General features: G+C 41.1%; 2 protein-coding genes across 2 annotated transcripts; both read right to left on the minus strand.

Annotated features, from left to right (window-relative positions):
* Window positions 1-872: 872 nt before the first annotated feature.
* Window positions 873-1,799, minus strand: LOC101545952 (olfactory receptor 2T27-like). Its single transcript, XM_004611619.2, has one exon. It carries the CDS (start codon window positions 1,797-1,799, stop codon window positions 873-875), a length of 927 nt encoding a protein of 308 aa, XP_004611676.1.
* Window positions 1,800-12,889: 11,090 nt separating this feature from the next.
* On the minus strand, window positions 12,890-13,816 carry LOC101546215 (olfactory receptor 2AJ1-like). Its single transcript, XM_004611620.2, has one exon. The coding sequence runs from the start codon at window positions 13,814-13,816 to the stop codon at window positions 12,890-12,892; it is 927 nt and encodes a 308-aa protein (XP_004611677.1).
* Window positions 13,817-18,898: the final 5,082 nt, after the last annotated feature.

Here is an 18,898-nt window from a genome sequence, read left to right on the forward strand (position 1 = left end):
CCCAAAAAAAACAGCCCTACTGACAAGGAAGCATTTGATAATTAGTTTTCCATTGCTGAGAATGAAGAGATATGAAGTCACGCAGCCACAGTAGCGGCTGCTCGGTTTAGGGTTTCTGTATTTTAGTAATTAAGTCAAGGTAAAGAGAAAATGTGGTGAAGTTTATCAGTTACGCAGGCAGGGGTAGTGGGGTGGGGGTGGGAAGTATACTGGGGTTTTTGGTGGTGGAATATGGGCACTGGTGAAGGGACAGGTGTTTGAGCATTGTATAACAGAGACATAAGCCTGAGAACTTTGCAACTTTCCACATGGTGATTCAATAAAATAAATAATTTTTAAAATTTTTTAAAAACATTTAACTCCATTTTATGTTCCAGCAAGAATTATTTTGTAGGTGTCCAAACAAATATCAAGAAAAAGAACTATCTTAGGAAATATTTTACAACTAAAACACTAATACATAAAATACCCATTGCACTTAATTTATAAGTCATTCTAGAATACATCTATATTTTTCAAGTGTTAAAAAAAGTTCTAGGAAACTAGAGGTTGCATTTCTACACATGTATGCATATGAAAAAGTCAAGAAACACAAAAAACTCAGTTAAATGTTATAAATCATATGACAAATCAACATTACCATTTTTTACAATGTATCACAAAAGATGAATGGATAAATGTAAAAAGAGAACACCTTATATTTTATTAACTAGGTTTTAAAAAACATGTTTGTTCCATCCTTTATTTCTTGGTTTATAGGCAATGTACATGAATAGAGAACATGAATAGAGACCTAGATGTTGAATTAAAACTCAAAGCAAAGGACATCTACATTGCTGGATGATATCAGAAATTCAAATACTCCAAAGCCCTCATTTTCCAAAAACTTTCCAGAAGGCTCTAGCAACATCCTTGTTCCGCAGGCTGTAGATGAGAGGATTGAGCATGGGCGTTATAATGGTGTAAAGAACAGAGACCAATTCCTCCTGCTCAGGGGTGTGGTAGGACTTTGGCACAATGTACTTGATGATGGCAGCACCATAGAAGAGGGACACCACAATCACGTGAGAAGAGCACGTAGTCAAGGCTTTCCTGAGTCCCTGCCTTGACCCCATGCCCAGTACAGTGGACAGTATGCTGCCATAGGAGCCCAGAATAGCTGAAAAAGGAAGAAGGATAAAAACCACCCCACTCACAAAAACACCCATTTCATACTGGGAGGTGTCCACACAGACCACTTTGAGGAGAGCTGGGATCTCACAAAAGAAATGATGGATTTCCCGGGAGCCACAGTAGGGGAGAGTCAGAGTGTAGGGCACATGGATCATAGCATTGAGCAGGGCCCCCAGCCAGGTCACAAGTACCAACAACACGCAGACCCTGGGGCGCATGAGGATGGGATAACGCAGTGGCTGGCAGATCGCAACATATCGGTCATAGGACATCACAGCCAGCAACAGGAATTCTGATCCAGCCAGAGTGTTGAAGAGAAACATCTGAAAGCTGCACCCTATGAAGGAGATGCGGCGATCCCCAGAGAGAAAGACCAGGACCATCTTGGGGACAAAAGTGCAGATATACAAGAGATCCATGAGGGAGAGCTGGCTGAGCAGGAAGTACATGGGGTTGTGGAGAAGAGGGTCAGCCCAGATGAGGAGGAGGATTGTGGAGTTGCCAAGCAGGGCGACTAGAAGGTCCACCAAGGTGAACGCCACGAGGACCCGGGGAACTGGGGTGCCGTGAAACAGATCCAGGAGGATGAAATCACTCCCTGAAGTCTGGTTGCTCTGCCATGCCATCCTCTTCAGCCTACCTGTGACTTGCAGACAGCTGCAAAAGCATTTGGTCAAAGACTGCATATAATTTTACTAAACAAAATTAAGCATCATTGTCCTGTATCTCAAATACATTAGTTTCCTACCTTGTATATACTTAGTTGCAGTAAATATACACACCTTCTTTTCACCAGACTTTACTAAGAATTCTTGAGACCACCAATACTCTTAACACACTAGAAAAGGAGAATATTATGTAATACAAAATAATTGTTTTTAAACTCTGGAAATGTTCGTGATTTATAATTATACTTATTGTACAGTTTTATCCTAAATATGCCTAACTTAATTTAACACATTAATATCTGCATTGAAACCCTTTACCATAAACTTCATGAATGTGTAGAGAAATAAGGAGAAATTTCAAAATATGACTAAAGACATACCAATCTGCAATGAAATTGTCTCTATAATTTATATTCATTCCAGAACTTTTACATGTTATGAAGAGAAAAATATGTCCTATTGGGACCAATTTTATAAGCATGCAATGAAGTGCAAATCATTGGAGCTACATATATGTTTTAGTGCTTTAATACATGCAATCAAAAAAGTAAACTCTTTGGACATAGAAGCAGATAGACGTCTGGCTTCCCACACATCCTCATTTTATGTGGATCCAGATTCTAAAACACATAGGGAGCTGGAGAGGCAGCTCTCAGGCTGGGAGTGTGTCCTACCACAAGGATGCACGGTCTAGGGAGCTGGAGAGGCAGCCCTCAGGCTGGGAGTGTGTCCTACCATAAGGATGCATGGCCCCAGTCCTGTTCCCTTGGTACTACTGAGAGAGACCCTGAGCACAGACTCGGGGATTGTACTTAGCACTGATCGGTGTGGTCAAAAACAAATGAATAATTTGAATTAAATTTTAATTCAAATTATTTTATTATTAATAAAACAATCAAAGGAAGAGGGTCTCAGTGAGTGGCAGCAGGTATGAGGGTCAGGACAGACACAAGGTACTCATGGAAATCATCCCAGTGCTCTAACCATAGGAATCCCTGTCCCACAGGGCTAGTCCTGCAGCAAGAGCACATGGAAAAGACACGGGTGTCCTCCTTTCTTCTGTCCTGGCCTGGGTCTCTGCCTAACTGAACCTATCTCTCAGATGACAGCGTCTTGGCACTGTTTCAGGATGAAGTGAGCATCAAATCTGAACAGCAAACAATAAACGTTATTTTCATACAGACTTTTGTCTTCCTTTCCTCTAGCATTTGATATGCTTAATCAAAAATTTAAAGAATTTAAACAAAGGGAATCTTACAATTTGGGCTACTGACTTAACAGTCGGTTAAACTAATATAGGTCTGGTCAGTTAGACACTCTGCTGAATCAGCACACTGAACCACAGCCCTCTCAGACACAGGACACCAGAGGCACCCGCTGCACTTACCCTCACACCTCAGAGTCTTATCTCAGGGAAGAAATGAGCTCAGTTGATAAATGAAGGGCAGACGTGTGGGGGATCCACGGAAGAGTACCCTACAATTCCAGGGATGGACCGTCTAGATGATATACTTTGTTATAAAAGTAGCATGTGAATCTTTAAAATTCTAAGTACTATTTAATAATAAAATTGCCGAATCATGTGAAATGTGAAAAAGGGGTACAAGTCTGAAAGTTTAAGAATCCCTCCTATGGGGACCAGTGCGATAATACAGTGGCAGGAGCTTGCCTTGCACACAGCTGACTCAGATTCATCCCCAGAACCCCCATGTAAACCCTGAGCCTCACTAGGAGTTAACCCTGAGCACACAGCAAGGCATAAGCCCTCAGCACCCCTGGGCATTCCCCACCCCCAAAAATAAAGAATCCCTGTGATAAATAGCATACACACAAATGTGAAATTTAAACTCTTAAAATGTCACTCAAGATGCTAACATCTCGGGCTGGAGCAACAGACCCACAGGTCGAGCACTTGCCCTGCACAGGGCCAACCCTGGTCCAATACCCAATATCCCATATGGTCCCATGAGCACCACCAGGAGTGATTCCTGAGCTAATCCAAAAGTAATCATTGAAAATTGTCAGGTTTGTCCCAAAACAAAGACAAAACAACAACTAAAAAAGATATTAACAATTCTGTGAGACTACTAACCAGTAACAAATTTTCTCAACTGTAGCACTGTAGCACTGTCCTCCCCTTGTTCATTGATTTGCTCTAGCTGGCACCAGTAACATTTCCATTGTGAGACTTATTACAGGTAGCTTGCCAGGCTCTGTGGTGCAGGCTGGATACTCTTGGTAGCTTGCTGGGCTCTCCAAGAGGGCAGAAGAATTGAACCCAGGTTGGTCGAGTGCGAGGCAAATGCCCTACCCACTGTGCTATCACTCCAGTTTTCTCAATTACAATAATTTTTCTCAATTTTCTCAATTACAATAAGAAAAATCTACTTCACCTACAAAGTCTTAAATAACAATAAAATCAACCAATATGTATGACTGTTACATGCCTGGTGGAAATTTTTATGTATTTAGAGTTAAATCACAAAAAAAAATCATTACAATGTTGTCACTATGAGTTTGCAACAATCTGCATTCACTTCAATTTTCAAAAAGTCTTTCAGGGAAAAATGTTGAACATTATACAGGCTTGGGAATTTGAACACGTAACATATCCTGAATAGAGATAGATGATTGCTAGGGTCACCTGGAGCAAGCTAGGAACTTAAATCTTCTGAAGGGAAATTAAACCAGATCATCAATACAGGCACCATAAATATTTTTTTATCTGAAATTAGGATGATGCCAAACCCCATCAGACAAACTGGCTTATTCAGATTTGTAGAACAGGCCACTGAAAATGAACAGAAGATTGTTGACAGACAGTGGGGAGGTAAGTTCCACTCTACATGCTAGGTCAGAGCATAAATCATGAGGCATCTGAGGAATTCTAACAGACTTTTCCAGCCTATTCCTGAGAAAATGCTCCCGCTTACCCATGTGAGCAAAACCCATGCAGCCTATGAACTGGGGCAGGTGCGGGTCATGTTCCTCCAACAGCAGAAGCCCACAGGCACCAAGGCTAAGAGGTTAAATACTTTGGATCATTGCTTCAACCGTCGAAGGACTATTTGCTGCTCCTTCTCCATCCTCAGAGGGGCCGGTCCCAATCAGACCGCAGGTCCCCCAGGTGATGTGCACCAATTATCTCACTGTTCTGCTGGACAAAGAAATGACTAGAGCTTAGCTCGGGAGGACAGGGAATGCGTAGTGATCTGTCACCAAGTGTGACCCACTGCCAATCCCCAAACAGGCATTAGTAGGTAGCTGTCTGGGAGAATAAGCCATTCCTGAGCAATTCTGCAATTGAAAAGCACTTATTTTATCTCCTATGAGCAACAGATGAGTGTGATTGTCTGTGTCTTACTGATAAGAAGGGGAAATAACTGACCAGGTAAAACCATCCACTTTCCCTTATGCATTCAGAGAACTGTCTCACAACAAACACAAAACTTGCACTGAGACGGAAACAACCCTAAGTCAGAGCTATGTTTGTAGGGAGGGGGACGCTGGAGCTCCCAGGAGAAGTGGCTGTTTTAAAACAGGAAATACTGGGGCTAAGCTGACATGCCAGAGGCTGACTCTGGAGTAGCTTGAACTATGGTGTACTTTACATGGATGGTACTGGAAGGATGACAGGTTCTGGGAGTGAAGGGAACCAACTTCCACGTGGACCAGGACCAGGACCCCTGGCATTTGCACAGATGCAAGATCCACTCTAGGCTCCTGGCAGGAAATGGGAATAACTGAAAATTCAGCTTCGCCTTGACCCAGGCCCAATCCATGGGAAAAAACTTTACAAGATACCTCATGTACCCGGGCTAAAGGACTGCTCCACTGATAGCCCAAGAAAACCAACCCCAGATTTTCTTGGGCAACCTATACCCACTAGTGCCCAGGTCCTTCTCCTAGCCCTGTGCTCAAGGGATCAGTCCTGTGGGGCCCAGGGCACCATATGGGATGCCAGGGTTTGAATCCAGGTCAACAGCATGCAAGGCAAGTGCCCTACCTGCTATACTATCTCTCCAGCCCAAGGCCAGATATTTTTATGTCATTTTTTAGAAATTTTTTAATTAGTGAATCACAGTGAGGGTACAGTTACAGATTCACACATTTCGTGCTTGTTTTCCCCTCATGCGTGTTCGGGAGCCCATCCCTCCACCAGTGTCCATTCTCCACCACCAATGAACCCAGTATCCCTCCCACCTCCCAATCCCATCCCCCCACCCCACCCCGCCTCTGTGGCAGGGCATTCCAATTTGTTCTCTCTCTCCTTTTGGGTGTTGTGGTCTGCAATGGGGGTATTGAGTGGCCATCATGTTCGGTCACTAGTACACTTTCAGCATGCATTTCCCTTACCACTCAGGATCTCCAGTCACATTTTACTTGGTGTTCCCTTCTCCATTTGGTATGACTTTCCCCCAGCGTGTGAGGCCAACTTCCAAGCTATGGAGTCAACCTCCTGGTATTATATACTACTATTCTTGGGTGTTAGTATCCTACTCTGCTATTTTATATTCCACAGAAGAGTGCAATCTTTCTAAGTCTGTCCCTCTCCCTCTGGCTCATTTCACTTAGCATGATACTTTCCATGTTGATCCACTTATATGCAAAGTTCATGACTTCATCTTTTCTAACAGCTGCATAGTATTCCATTGTATAGATGTACCAGAGTTTCTTTACCAGTCATCTGTTCTTGGGCACTTGGGTTTTTTCCAGGTTCTGTCAAGGCCAGATATTTTAACAAAAATCTTGCAGACCAAAAGGGAGCTTCCTGATATCTTCAAAGTGATGAAGGATAATAAAAAAAAAAAACCCAAATAGTACTACTCAGCAAAATTATCAATCACTCAAAAATCAAAGTCTATAAGGCCCAATAAAGAGACGTACAAGCTTGCAGTGATGGGACATGCGGGAAATCTCGGGATGGGGGGCATTACTGGTGCCACTCTCCACCCAGATGTGACGCCGAGTGGCCACACACAAGCAGCCTCTCCTCTCTGTTCCTGAACGCCCATGATCTCAGAGGCTAACTAACTATTTTCAGCACCCAGTGGCTTCTTGCAGAAATACCTCTAGACTGTGAACTAAGCTATGGCCCCATGCCGCCCCAGGAGGGGAAAGGTTTTTTTCTATCTCGGCCTTCCCTTTTCCCGGTGGCGACATGGCGATTACCATCTTATAAGGCCCAATAAACAGAGGTACGAGCTTGCAATGATGCGATTTCTGGCAGAAATTTCTCTGGACTTAATTACTAAAATACCAGAAATCCAAAACCTCATATGCTCTTCATTCTCAGCAATGGAAAACAAATTATCAAATGATGCCTTTTTGGCAGGTCTGCTTGTTGGGGGGAAATTCCAAATAATAATAGTGAGTTTTCTGTTAAAATATTGAATGTAATCAAAGTAAAGCGAAAATCATCAGCCACACAGGCGAAGGATGGGGGGGATGGGAGGTATACTGGGGTTCTTGGTGGTGGAACATGTGCACTGGTGAAGGTATGGGTGTTTGATCACTGTATGACTGAGAATTAAGCCTGAAAGCTTTGTAACTTTTCACATGGTGATTCAATAAAAAAAATTTTTTTTATTTTTATTTTTTTTAATAATTTATTTATTTTTAATTAGAGAATCACCGTGAGGGTACAGTTACAGATTTATACACTTTTGTGCTTATACTTCCCTCATACAAAGTTCGGGAACCCATCCCTTCACCAGTGCCCATTCTCCACCACCCGTAAACCCGGCGTCCCTCCCACCCTCCCCAATCCCATCTCCCCCCCACCCCACCCTGCCACTGTGGCAGGGCATTCCCTTCTGTTCTCTCTCTCTAATTAGCTGTTGTGGTTTGCAATAAAGGTGTTGAGTGGCCGCTGTGCTCAGTCTCTAGCCCTCATTCAGCCCGCAACTCCCTTCCCCCACATGGCCTTCAACTACAATGTAGTTGGTGATCGCTTCTCTGAGTTGCCCTTTCCCCGGAACGTGAGGCCAGCCGCAAAGCCATGGGGTCAACCTCCTGGTACTTATTTCTACAGTTCTTGGGTATTAGTCTCCCACTCTGATATTCTATATACCACCTGACACCATGCACAAAAGTCAGATCAAAATGGATTAAAGACCTCAACATTAGACCACAAACCATAAGGTACATTGAAGACAAGGTCGGCAAAACCCTCCACGATATTGAAGATAAAGGTATCTTCAAACGTGACACGGAACTAAGCAATCTAGTAAAAACAGAGATCAACAAATGGGACTACATTAAACTAAAAAGCTTCTGCACCGCAAAAGATACAGTAACCAAAATACAAAGACTATCCACAGAATGGGAAAGGATATTTACACAATACCCATCAGATAAGGGGTTGATATCAATGGTATATAAAGCACTGGTTGAACTCTACAAGAAGAAAACATCCAACCCCATCAAAAAATGGGGCGAAGAAATGAACAGAAACTTTACCAAGGAAGAAATACGAATGGCCAAAAGGCACATGAAAAAGTGCTCTGCATCACTAATCATCAGAGAGATGCAGATCAAAACAACCATGAGATACCACCTCACACCACAGAGACTGGCACACATCCAAAAGGACAAAAGCAACCGCTGTTGGAGAGGATGTGGGGAGAAAGGGACCCTTCTACACTGCTGGTGGGAATGCAGGCTAGTTCAGCCCTTTTGGAAAACAGTATGGACGATTCTCAGAAAACTAGAGGTTGAGCTCCCATTTGACCCAGCAATACCACTGCTGGGAATATATCCCAGAGAGGCAAAAAAGTACAATCGAAACAACATCTGCACATGTATGTTCATCGCAGCACTGTCTACAATAGCCAGATTCTGGAAAAAACCCGAATGCCCCCAAACGGATGACTGGTTGAGGAAACTTTGGTACATCTATACAATGGAATACTATGCAGCTGTTAGAAAAAAGGAAGTCAAGAATTTTGTAGTTAAGTGGATGGGCATGAAAAGTTTCATGCTGAGTGAAATGAGTCAGAAAGAGAGAGACAGACATAAAAAAAATTTTTTTAAAAGAGTAAGAACTGAACACAGCTGGTTGAAATCCAAAAACAAGAAAAACTTTCTATTTGCAGGTATATATACATAAGAACAGTGTATCCATCCATCTGAGGAAGTAAAAATGAGATTGAGAGACAGATGTAATTGAAAAATACATAGATTACTTAAAATATATATAATGGAAGATATTGTAGGATATCACTGGTTTGTCCTTTCTCCCTTGCCATAGAGAGTTTAGGTTTATCTGGTAATAATCTCTAAACATTTTAAGACAACATTGGTATGTCCTGTTCCCCTTGCCACAAGGAGCTTAGGTTTATCGGGTCACACCCATCAAAGTGCTCCCAAGTCACTCCCATTCCTTTGTCTATCTGCAACCACTTCTCTATGCTCTCTTCCCCAACAGTTAATCAGCTTTTACCCCTAATCAGACTCTGTTAATTTGTAAGGTCATACCTTTCTAGGACACTGAACTTGTATTGTAAGTTAATAATGCCTTTCTCCTCTCCTTTTGAATAGTTTACTTTAAAGCAATGTCCTTTTTGTATGGACAAAGAAAGACAGTTGTTAATATGCTTTTGTAACATGGGATTTAATTGGCTTCGAATATTATTCACTCCTGAGAATATGCTTTCTCGATTTAAGCCTCAGCTGCCCTTACTTCCTAGCACCCCCAAAAGCAGGGTCCTGATGAGGGACGGGATGGACGCAGAGCAAGTGGTGAGTTATGTGCTACCCTGGCATCGAGATGGGCCTGGCCAAAGTGCCTAATGCTTAACTATAAGTTCAGAGCTTGATCATGGACAAATGCTGTCATGATCCAAAAGTAGCAATGAGACTAGGACCCTGATAGGGATAGGAAAGACTAATCTGGCCTGAGCACTGTAGTCTCAGATCGAGATGACCCCAGGAGAGCAATTCTATAAATTTAATGCATCTCTTGTTGTGTCCATACAAAATGATTAATATTATGAATACTTATATGTTAGTTGGACAAGGAGAGGAGAAACACACCCATGGGATTCCGCTCTTGGGCCGGTGTCCTGCTGAAAGAGAATCTGTCCTAGAAGCAGAATCCCCTGAGGAAAAGAACTTTACCCCTGTCGATTGTGACCACACCTGTGTGTAAGCCCCAACCCCTCATGCTTGGGGATTTAGCTAGGCTGTAACAGTGAGCTGGGGTGGGGGGCAGATTCAGAGAAGCCAGATCGAGATCCTGACCCAGAGCAAGAAGGAGAATGAAGTAGCATGGGGGAGGGAGAAGCAGGAGGAGAATCAGAGGAGAATGGAGATGGGAATGGAATAAACTGCAACTGAGACCAACCAGCCTGGCCCTCGTTCCTTCCTTCGCCTGCCTCGTCATCGCCATCAACCTCCCCGGGGTGGGGGAAGCAGCTGGAGACTACCGAACGCGGATGGTAGGAGAGATAGTTGGACAAGGAAAGGAGTGCTGCTGCCCTGTGCCGCTGCCCTGTGCCCTGCGTGCCCTCCTTTCTAGTGTGTGTGTTTACACAGATATAAAACTGACTATTATTATCCAGAATGCTCTCTTGGCCCTCCTGGCAGCTACAAAGAAAAACCCAGAAGAGAAAGGAATTTTGAAAGTTACATAAGCACAAAACTAAAGAAAATTAACATTCTATAAAAGAAAAACACATTTAACATAGAGATGCTATAACAGTCAAGAATAATTAAGGATGATACAAAACACAATGCATCAGAAATCATTTGAAAGATGATAAGTGCACCTATAAAAACACACAGAGTGGCTGCAAGACTAGTAGAGAAGATTCACCGAGTGCAACATCCAGCGGGTACGTGGGTACACAGTGCCAACGAGGGGCTGGAGGAGGCTCATAGGTAACGGAAGTGAAAACTTAGCCTGCTTACTATACACACATGGGAAATATAGATGTTAACACAAATTTCATGGCAAAAGGGCTGAGAACAAAAGTAATGCATAATTATCAAATATGCATTGTACCTCAGAGCACTGACTTGCAGAATGTATCCATGAAGACCAGAAAGGAGAAACTGGCAGGTGGATGACAACACTTTTAGTAACGGGAAGAACATCCTCACACACACAAATCACTAAGGAGACATCACACTTAACTTAAAACCAGGTGGATTGAAACAATTTACGTAGGTACAGATAGGAAGAAAAATTTTCCCAACACAGAAGAGTGCATTTCTCAAGTAGACATGAACATATCCAGAAAAGATCGTTCATTAGACAAAAAAATGTATCTCAATAAATTTAATGAATAGTCACATTCAGTACCTTTTTAATGCAACAGTACCAAAGGGTAAATCAAGCACATGACAAAAACTTGAAATAACACCAAAATGTGCACATTAAACAACACACCATGAACAATGCAGGTCAGTGATTAAATTAAAAAATAAATAAACTATTCAAGATAAAATTTTTAAAAAGCAATGAAAATACAACATATGCCTCTACATGGTAATTTAGACTGCATGATTCACAAGAAACAAGAAACATTTTATCTTCACAAATAAACAAACTAGGAAACGTGGGCACAGAGCAATAGTACAAGAGTAGAGCCTTGCATGCGGCTCCCCGGGTTCAATCTCCTGGGCCCACTTGATCCCTAACCCTACCTGAAGTTTCGGGTATGCACCCTCCACAAAAAAATATTAGAAAAAGGAAGAAAGTTCAAGATGAATAGAATAAAGGGAATAAGAAAAATTTCACGGCAATAAGTGATATAGATATTTTAAGATAAGAGATTGAAGAAACAAGAAATAGATCCTTGGAAAATAAATACAATTGACAAAGTGTAACTTATTCACCAAGAAAACAGGGAGGATTAAATTTAGATATGAAAGAAAAATTTAAACTGATGTCAGAAACTAAAGAATCGCATGTCACTACTATAAACTTAGTATGCAACATTTTGCATTGAAAAAATGTAAAATAAATAAAGTAGAGGAAAACAAAAACAATTACATCATGACATTAAAATTCCTTTCCAAAAAGGATGACAACTTATGCAGGAGTGCTGGAAGGATCTACAGGGCACTCAGGTCTGGGAACAGCAGGGAGAACCAGGATGGGCAGAAAGTATTCTATTAGGAAAACGGGTCAGTGCACCATTCAGAATACATTTATTTTAAACATACGCTCATCAATAAACTAGGAGCCAATAATTCTGTGGCTAATTTTATAGCAATAATTATCATTTGGGGGGGATTGCTGCACACCTGCAGTACTCGGGGGTTACTCCTGGCTCAGACTCAGGAATTGCTCCTGGGAGCCTATGGAGACCATGTGGAGTGCCTGGGATCAAACCTGGGTTAATCACATTAAAGACAAGTGCCCAACCCACTGTACAAACACACAGACACTAGAAATAATTCTTGTAGTAAATATCTTACAGAAAACTTATGATTTTAAATATTTAATAGACTTCATTTAGAGCAGTTAATAAGGAGTACACCTCAATCCTTAACTTAAAACACACTTCAGGGCTAGAGAGATAGGAGAAGGGGCATTTGCCTTACAAGTAGCCACGCCAGGTTCTATCCCCAGAACCGTATATGGTCTCCTGAGCCCATCAGGAATGATCCCAGAATGCAGAACCAAGAGTAAGCCCTCAGCATTACACACACACACACACACACACACACACTCTCTCTCTCTCTCTCTCTCTCTCTCTCTTCAAAGAAATTATGATCCTTTATGTAAAGATCTTTGCAACTGAAAAAACTAAGCAAATATAATTATCATGCACAAATTTCATAATTCCATTAATTAAAAAAATTCCACCTGGTCATGATCAGCTACAAACTGTTATAGCATTAAATGTAATAGAAAGAGACTTTTCTTTATTATCAATTCTCAAATATATGTTGGTCTCTCCACATTTCCTCAAATTACCTGGTTTACAGTTAAATCTGCACTAATATATCTAGATATATACATGTTAAATTTCATCTCAAACAAAGGAACATCTTTATTATTGCATGACATTTGAAATTCAAACACTTTGTAGTCTTCATTTTCCAAGAACTTTCCTGAGAGCTCTAGCAACATCCTTGTTCCGCAGGCTGTAGATGAGAGGGTTGAGCATGGGCGTTATAACATTGTAAAACACAGAGACTAATTCCTCCTGCTCAGGGGTGTGGTAGGACTTGGGAACAATGTACTTGAAGATGGCAGGACCATAGAACAGAGACACCACAATCACGTGAGAAGAGCACGTAGTCAAGGCTTTCTTGAGTCCCTGCCTTGACCCCATGCCCAGTACAGTGGACAGTATGCTGCCATAGGAGCCCAGAATGGCTGAGAAGGGAAGCAGTAGAAAAATCACCCCACTGACAAAAAGGCCTTTTTCATACTGGGAGGTGTCCATACAGACCACTTTGAGGAGAGCTGGGATCTCACAAAAGAAATGATGGATTTTCCTGGAGCCACAGTAGGGGAGAGTCAGAGTGTAGATCACATGGATCATAGCATTGACCAGGGCCGCCAGCCAGGTCACAAGTACCAGCAACACACAGACCTTGGGGCGCATGAGGATGGGATAGCGCAGTGGGTGACAGATGGCCACATATCGGTCATATGCCATCACGGGCAACAAGAGAAGCTCTGAACCAAACAGGATAGTGAAGAGGAACATCTGATAGCTGCACCCTATGAAGGAGATGCGGCGATCCCCAGAGAGAAAGACCAGGACCACTTTGGGGACAGATGTAGAGATATACAGAATATCCATGAGGGAGAGCTGGCTGAGCAGGAAGTACATGGGGTTGTGGAGAAGAGGGTCAGCCCAGATGAGGAAGATGATTGTGGAGTTGCCAAGCAGGGCGACCAGAAAATCTACCACAGTGAGCGTCAAGAAGATCCAGGGAACTGGGGTGTCTTGAAACAGATCCAGGAGGATGAAATCACTCCCTGAAGTCTCGTTGTTCTGCCATGCCATCCTCTTCTGCCTACCTGTGACTTGGAGACAGTTGCAAAAGCATTTGATCACGGGCTGCATATAATTTTTCAAATAAGATTCAAATAAGACACCATTTTCTAATATCTTAAATAATCTTTAATTGCAGTAAATAAATACTGTCTTTCACCAAACTTTATCAGGATATATGAGATCATTAAATATGCATAGACTATGAGGAAAAGGGAATAACTATCACTTAAAAGTAATAAATAGCATCAACAAGTTGCATAGATGCCTCCAAACCCCAAAGTCATCTTCCAGTTAAAATTTTAACTCCAGCTGTATTGCTGTACTTAAAATTTTAGAATTCCTAAAGTGACATCTTATACTTTACACTATATACCATGAGTAGCACACCACATTGGATGGGGTGTAAAGAAGAAGGCAACTTATCTTGATCAAAAAATAATAATAAATTAGCACAGAAGGCTCAACCTGTAACAATATGTTAGTAATGTTTTATATAAGGGCTTAACGCCTCCAGGGCCAGATACAACAATCTTCACACATGTTCTTCTAAATAAACTTTTTTTTTATTATTTTTAGCAGATTATTCATAATGAGCAACACAAAATTCATAATTTAGGGCCTATTGTTGGGCCAGGCTTGGGTGGAGGTTGGGAAAATTCAAAATAATGGTGGTGGGATTGGTGTTGGAATATCGAATGTAATAAATTATTGTGAAAACTTTATAAAAGTAAATTAAATGTTAAAAAAATTTAAATAGTACATAGAAAAAAAAACTTTTGTTACACAAATCTATATCTTGAAATTCTTGGGCAATTACAGTAAATTAAACATAACCTTCTTGCATCAAATTATAAACTTGGATAAATTAATGCACAAATATCTGCATCAAAGTACCATGCCTATAAATTCCTTGAGCATGTATAGAAATTAAAAGAAATTTCTGAGAGCGAGAGAAGAAAAGTGCCTGACATAGAGGGAGGCTCGGGGTGGGATGATGGGAGGGAACCTGGGGACACTGGTACTGGAAAATGTGCACTGGTGGAGGGATGGGTGGTGGAACACTCTATAACTGAAAACTAGTCACAAACAGCTCTTCAAGGGTCCATCTCACAGTGATCCAATTTTTTAAAATAAATAAAAAATAAAAGAAATTTTTCTCTTTTTTTTGTTTCTGGGCCATACCAAGCTGTGATCAGAACTTACTCCTGTCTCAGTGCTCAGGAATCATTCCTGGCTGTGCTCAGAGGACCATATGTGATGCCAGAGATCAAAACCAGTTTAGCCAGGTACAAGGCAAGAACCATCAATCCTACCCCAAAATAGAAAATCAAAGTAGGACAAAAACAAAGAGGTCATCAATGAAATTGGTTCAATTGTTAATGTGAATAACTTCCACAACTTTAATATGTTTTACATGGGAAAAAATTTCTGTTTAGTAATTGTGTAATTATTTCATTGTGAAAACATCTAACTGCTAAGAATTATACCTTCATTTATGTTTTGGAGCCTTAACAAATTAAGTCAGCAAACTCCTTTAGTGAAAACATTGTGGATGTCTAGCTGTTCACAACTCATTTCATGTGGCTACACACTGATTCTCAGAGAAAGAGGGTGTTAGCGAGAGGCAGCAGGCATGACGACAGACACGGGTGCTCATGGAAACCACCCTGGTGCTCTACCCAACAGGAATCCCTGTCCCACACGGCTAGTCCTGCAGCAAGACTGCTGGGGAACAGACACAGGTGTCCTCCTTTCCTCTGTCCTGGCCTGGGTCTCTGCCCAACTGAACCTATTTCTCAGATGACAGGCTCTTAGCACTGTCTCAGGATTACGTGAGCATCAAATCTCAAGAGCGAGCAATAAATGTTGTTATTTTCATACAGATTTTTGTCTTTCTCTTGGATTATGCTTAATAAGAAATATTCAAAATTTTTACTGACAATTTAAGTGAAATCTTGGAATTTGTGCTACTGACTTAATAAAGCAGACATTTAAACTAATACAGGTCTGGTCAGTTGGGATAGTATCATCTGGAGGACACTCTGCTGAATCAGCAAACTGAACCACAGCCCTCTCAGACACAGGACACGAGAGGCACCGGCTGCACTGACCCTCAGAGTCTGAAATCTCAGGGAAGAAATGGAGTTCAGTTGATGACTGAAAACTGAAAACTGGGGGATCCAGAAAGGCATACCCTATAATTCCAGGTTGGGTTGAGTAGAAGGAATATCTTAGTATACAAATACCATGTTTAATTCGTAAAAGTGCATGTACCTTTAATAACAAATATGAAAGAATATGAATGTGTCCCCTACGGAATTCCACAGCCCAACAGAAGAAAAATTCACCTGTCTGCACAACTATTACATTTTAAGATGATTATAACATTGTTCCCTAAAAGTAGTACTGAGTTTCTAAGACTGGAAAAATAATAGAAAATAATAGAATAACAGAATAAATAATAGAATAAAATAATAGAAAATTATGAAAGGTCTTTTATTTATTTATTTATTTTGGCTCTTACTCATTTATTTTCTGATCATTCTATTAGCATTTCTAAAGTGAAAGGTCTTTTAAATCAGTCCTAATTCTAACAAGAAAAAGCAATCACTTGTGTCAGTTTTCACAAAGAGCTAATCAGTATTTTGATTAGATTTGTTAACATACCCTAAATCATAACCTAAATTAAAGGAAGTGCAACCTAAACAAATTTTCATATATCTCTTTTTGGGAAATAGTTTATAACATAGTAAAGTTAAAAATAAAAAATCACCAAGGTCATCATTATTTTGAGGGAAAAAAACATTAACTAGGAGACAAATATCATCGATTACATCCAAACTCAGAAAAACAAAAATCTACAAAACACCACTAAACTGTTTGGCATATGCCATGGAAAATTTTGTTATAATAGTGTGGTCAGAGTTCACTTATAAAATGATGATTACCAAACAAAAGTACAACGCTCATTCAGTCCAGTTCTAAAAAAGTCTTTCAGGTAGAACTTTGAACACTTTAGAAAAAATTTTAGGCACTTAAAATATCTTTCCTATGTAGAGAAAGCTAGCTAGGAAACTGCAACCCTTGAAAGGAAATAAAATAAGATCATCAATCCAACATAAGAAAATGCCTTATTCCTGAAATGTGCAATGAATACTAATTCCAGTTAGATGAAGGAGAACCTTACACTTGATAGAATATGTAAGTCATATGTTATAAATGTTTAAGAAGCTAGGAAAATATTTATAGAGGGTGTCCACTGTATCCAAACAGACTTTTCCAACCTATTCCTGAGGTGAGGAAATGCTCCCGCTTACCCATGTGAACAAAACCCATGCAGGCTATGAACTGGGACAGGTGCGGGTCATGTTCCTCCAACAGCAGAAGCCCACAGGCACCAAGGCTAAGAGGTTAAATACTTTGGATCATTACTTCAACAGTTGAAGGACTATTTGCTGCTCCCTCTACATCCTCAGAGGGGATGTTCCCAATCAGAGCAAAGGTCCCCCAGGTGATGTGCACCAATTATCTCACTGTTCTGCTAGACAAAGAAATGACTAGAGCTTAGCTCAGAAGGACAGGCACCAGCTACCATTGGGAATGCATAGTGATCTGTCACCAAGTGTGACCCACTGCCAATCCCCAAACAGGCATTAGTAGGTAGCTGTATGGGAGAATAAGCCATTCCAGAGCAATTCTGCAATTGAAAATCACTTATTTCCACTCCCACGTGGAAACACAAGGGAGTGACTGCTCATGTTCCCACCAGGGAGAAGGGGGAATTCTGACCAGGTAAAACCATCCACTTGCCCTTATGCCTTCAGAGAACGATTTCAGGACAAACACAAAACCTTCCCCGAGACAAAAAAAGGCAATAACAGAGATGAGTATCTTTACAGGGAGGGAGCACAGGAGCCCCAGAGGAAATGGAGGTTCTAAACCTCGAAATACAGGGGCTGAACTGACAGGCAGGAGGCTAAGTTGGGAGAAGCTGGAACTGAAAATGCTGGTGCTGGGAGATGGCAGGTGCTGGGCTTGAAGGGAACAACCTTCCACTGGAACCAAGGACTAGGACCCCTGGCTGTCTGGACACATGCAAGATCCTCTCCTGGCCCCGGTGGGGAGAGGGGACCGCTGAGAGAACTCAGCTTCCTCCCCACAAAGGCCTGTTCCATGGGGACGGTGTTTACCGGAGATCGCATGTACCAACCTAAAGGGCTGCTCCCCAAATCAAGGATTTCTTATGAGCAATCCTCAGACCAAAAGGGAGCCCCATGATATGTTCAAAGTGGTGCCAAACCACTTTAGTTAAGAACACCCATACTGGAATACTTATCAAGATGACAACTCAAAACTGGAAGTGTGTACCATACAGGCAAAACCTACAACTCCATAACTAAGACACAGATATTCCAAGAAATTTTAAAAGGATTACTCAACACTGATGATAACAGATACAAAAAGTAATCCTGAAAACAAAAATTAAAATCCCCAGAGATAGAATTATATAGGAAAGGCGAGAATCTATCTCTTATAAATGAAGCATAAAGTCTGAAAAGCATCACACAGATATAATCTGAAACTGCATGGAATAATTAAGAAATAAATAAAATTAAAGTGTACACAAAGGGTTACCTTTTCTAGATCTACCAAAATAGAGGATTTCAGTAATACAAACTTTTTGAATGAACTCAAATTTTAAAGCTCTCAACTAAAGCAACTGATGTACATACTGAATGTTATACATGAACCACATGTCAACCAAAAAGGAAAACCTTACACATAAAATATGTGCAAGTCAGCCGCTAGTGTGACCACCAGACATCATATCTCCTCATTCTCAGCAGTGAAAAACAAAGTATAAAATGCTTCCTTTCCAGCAGGTCCGACTTTTGGGGGGAGGAACGGAAATCCAAACAATTATAGTGAGTTTTTTGTTGAAATATTGAATGCAATAAAAGTAAAGAGAAATGAAATTTATCAGCTACACAGGTGGGGTGGTGGGCTGGGAGATAGGGGTTCAGGGGGAGGTTTACTGTGGTTTTTGGTGGTGGAATATATGCACTGGTGAAGGGATGGGTGTTCGAGTAT

Source organism: Sorex araneus, chromosome 2, assembly GCF_027595985.1.
Source record: "Sorex araneus isolate mSorAra2 chromosome 2, mSorAra2.pri, whole genome shotgun sequence".
Classification (NCBI taxonomy): Eukaryota; Metazoa; Chordata; class Mammalia; order Eulipotyphla; family Soricidae; genus Sorex; species Sorex araneus.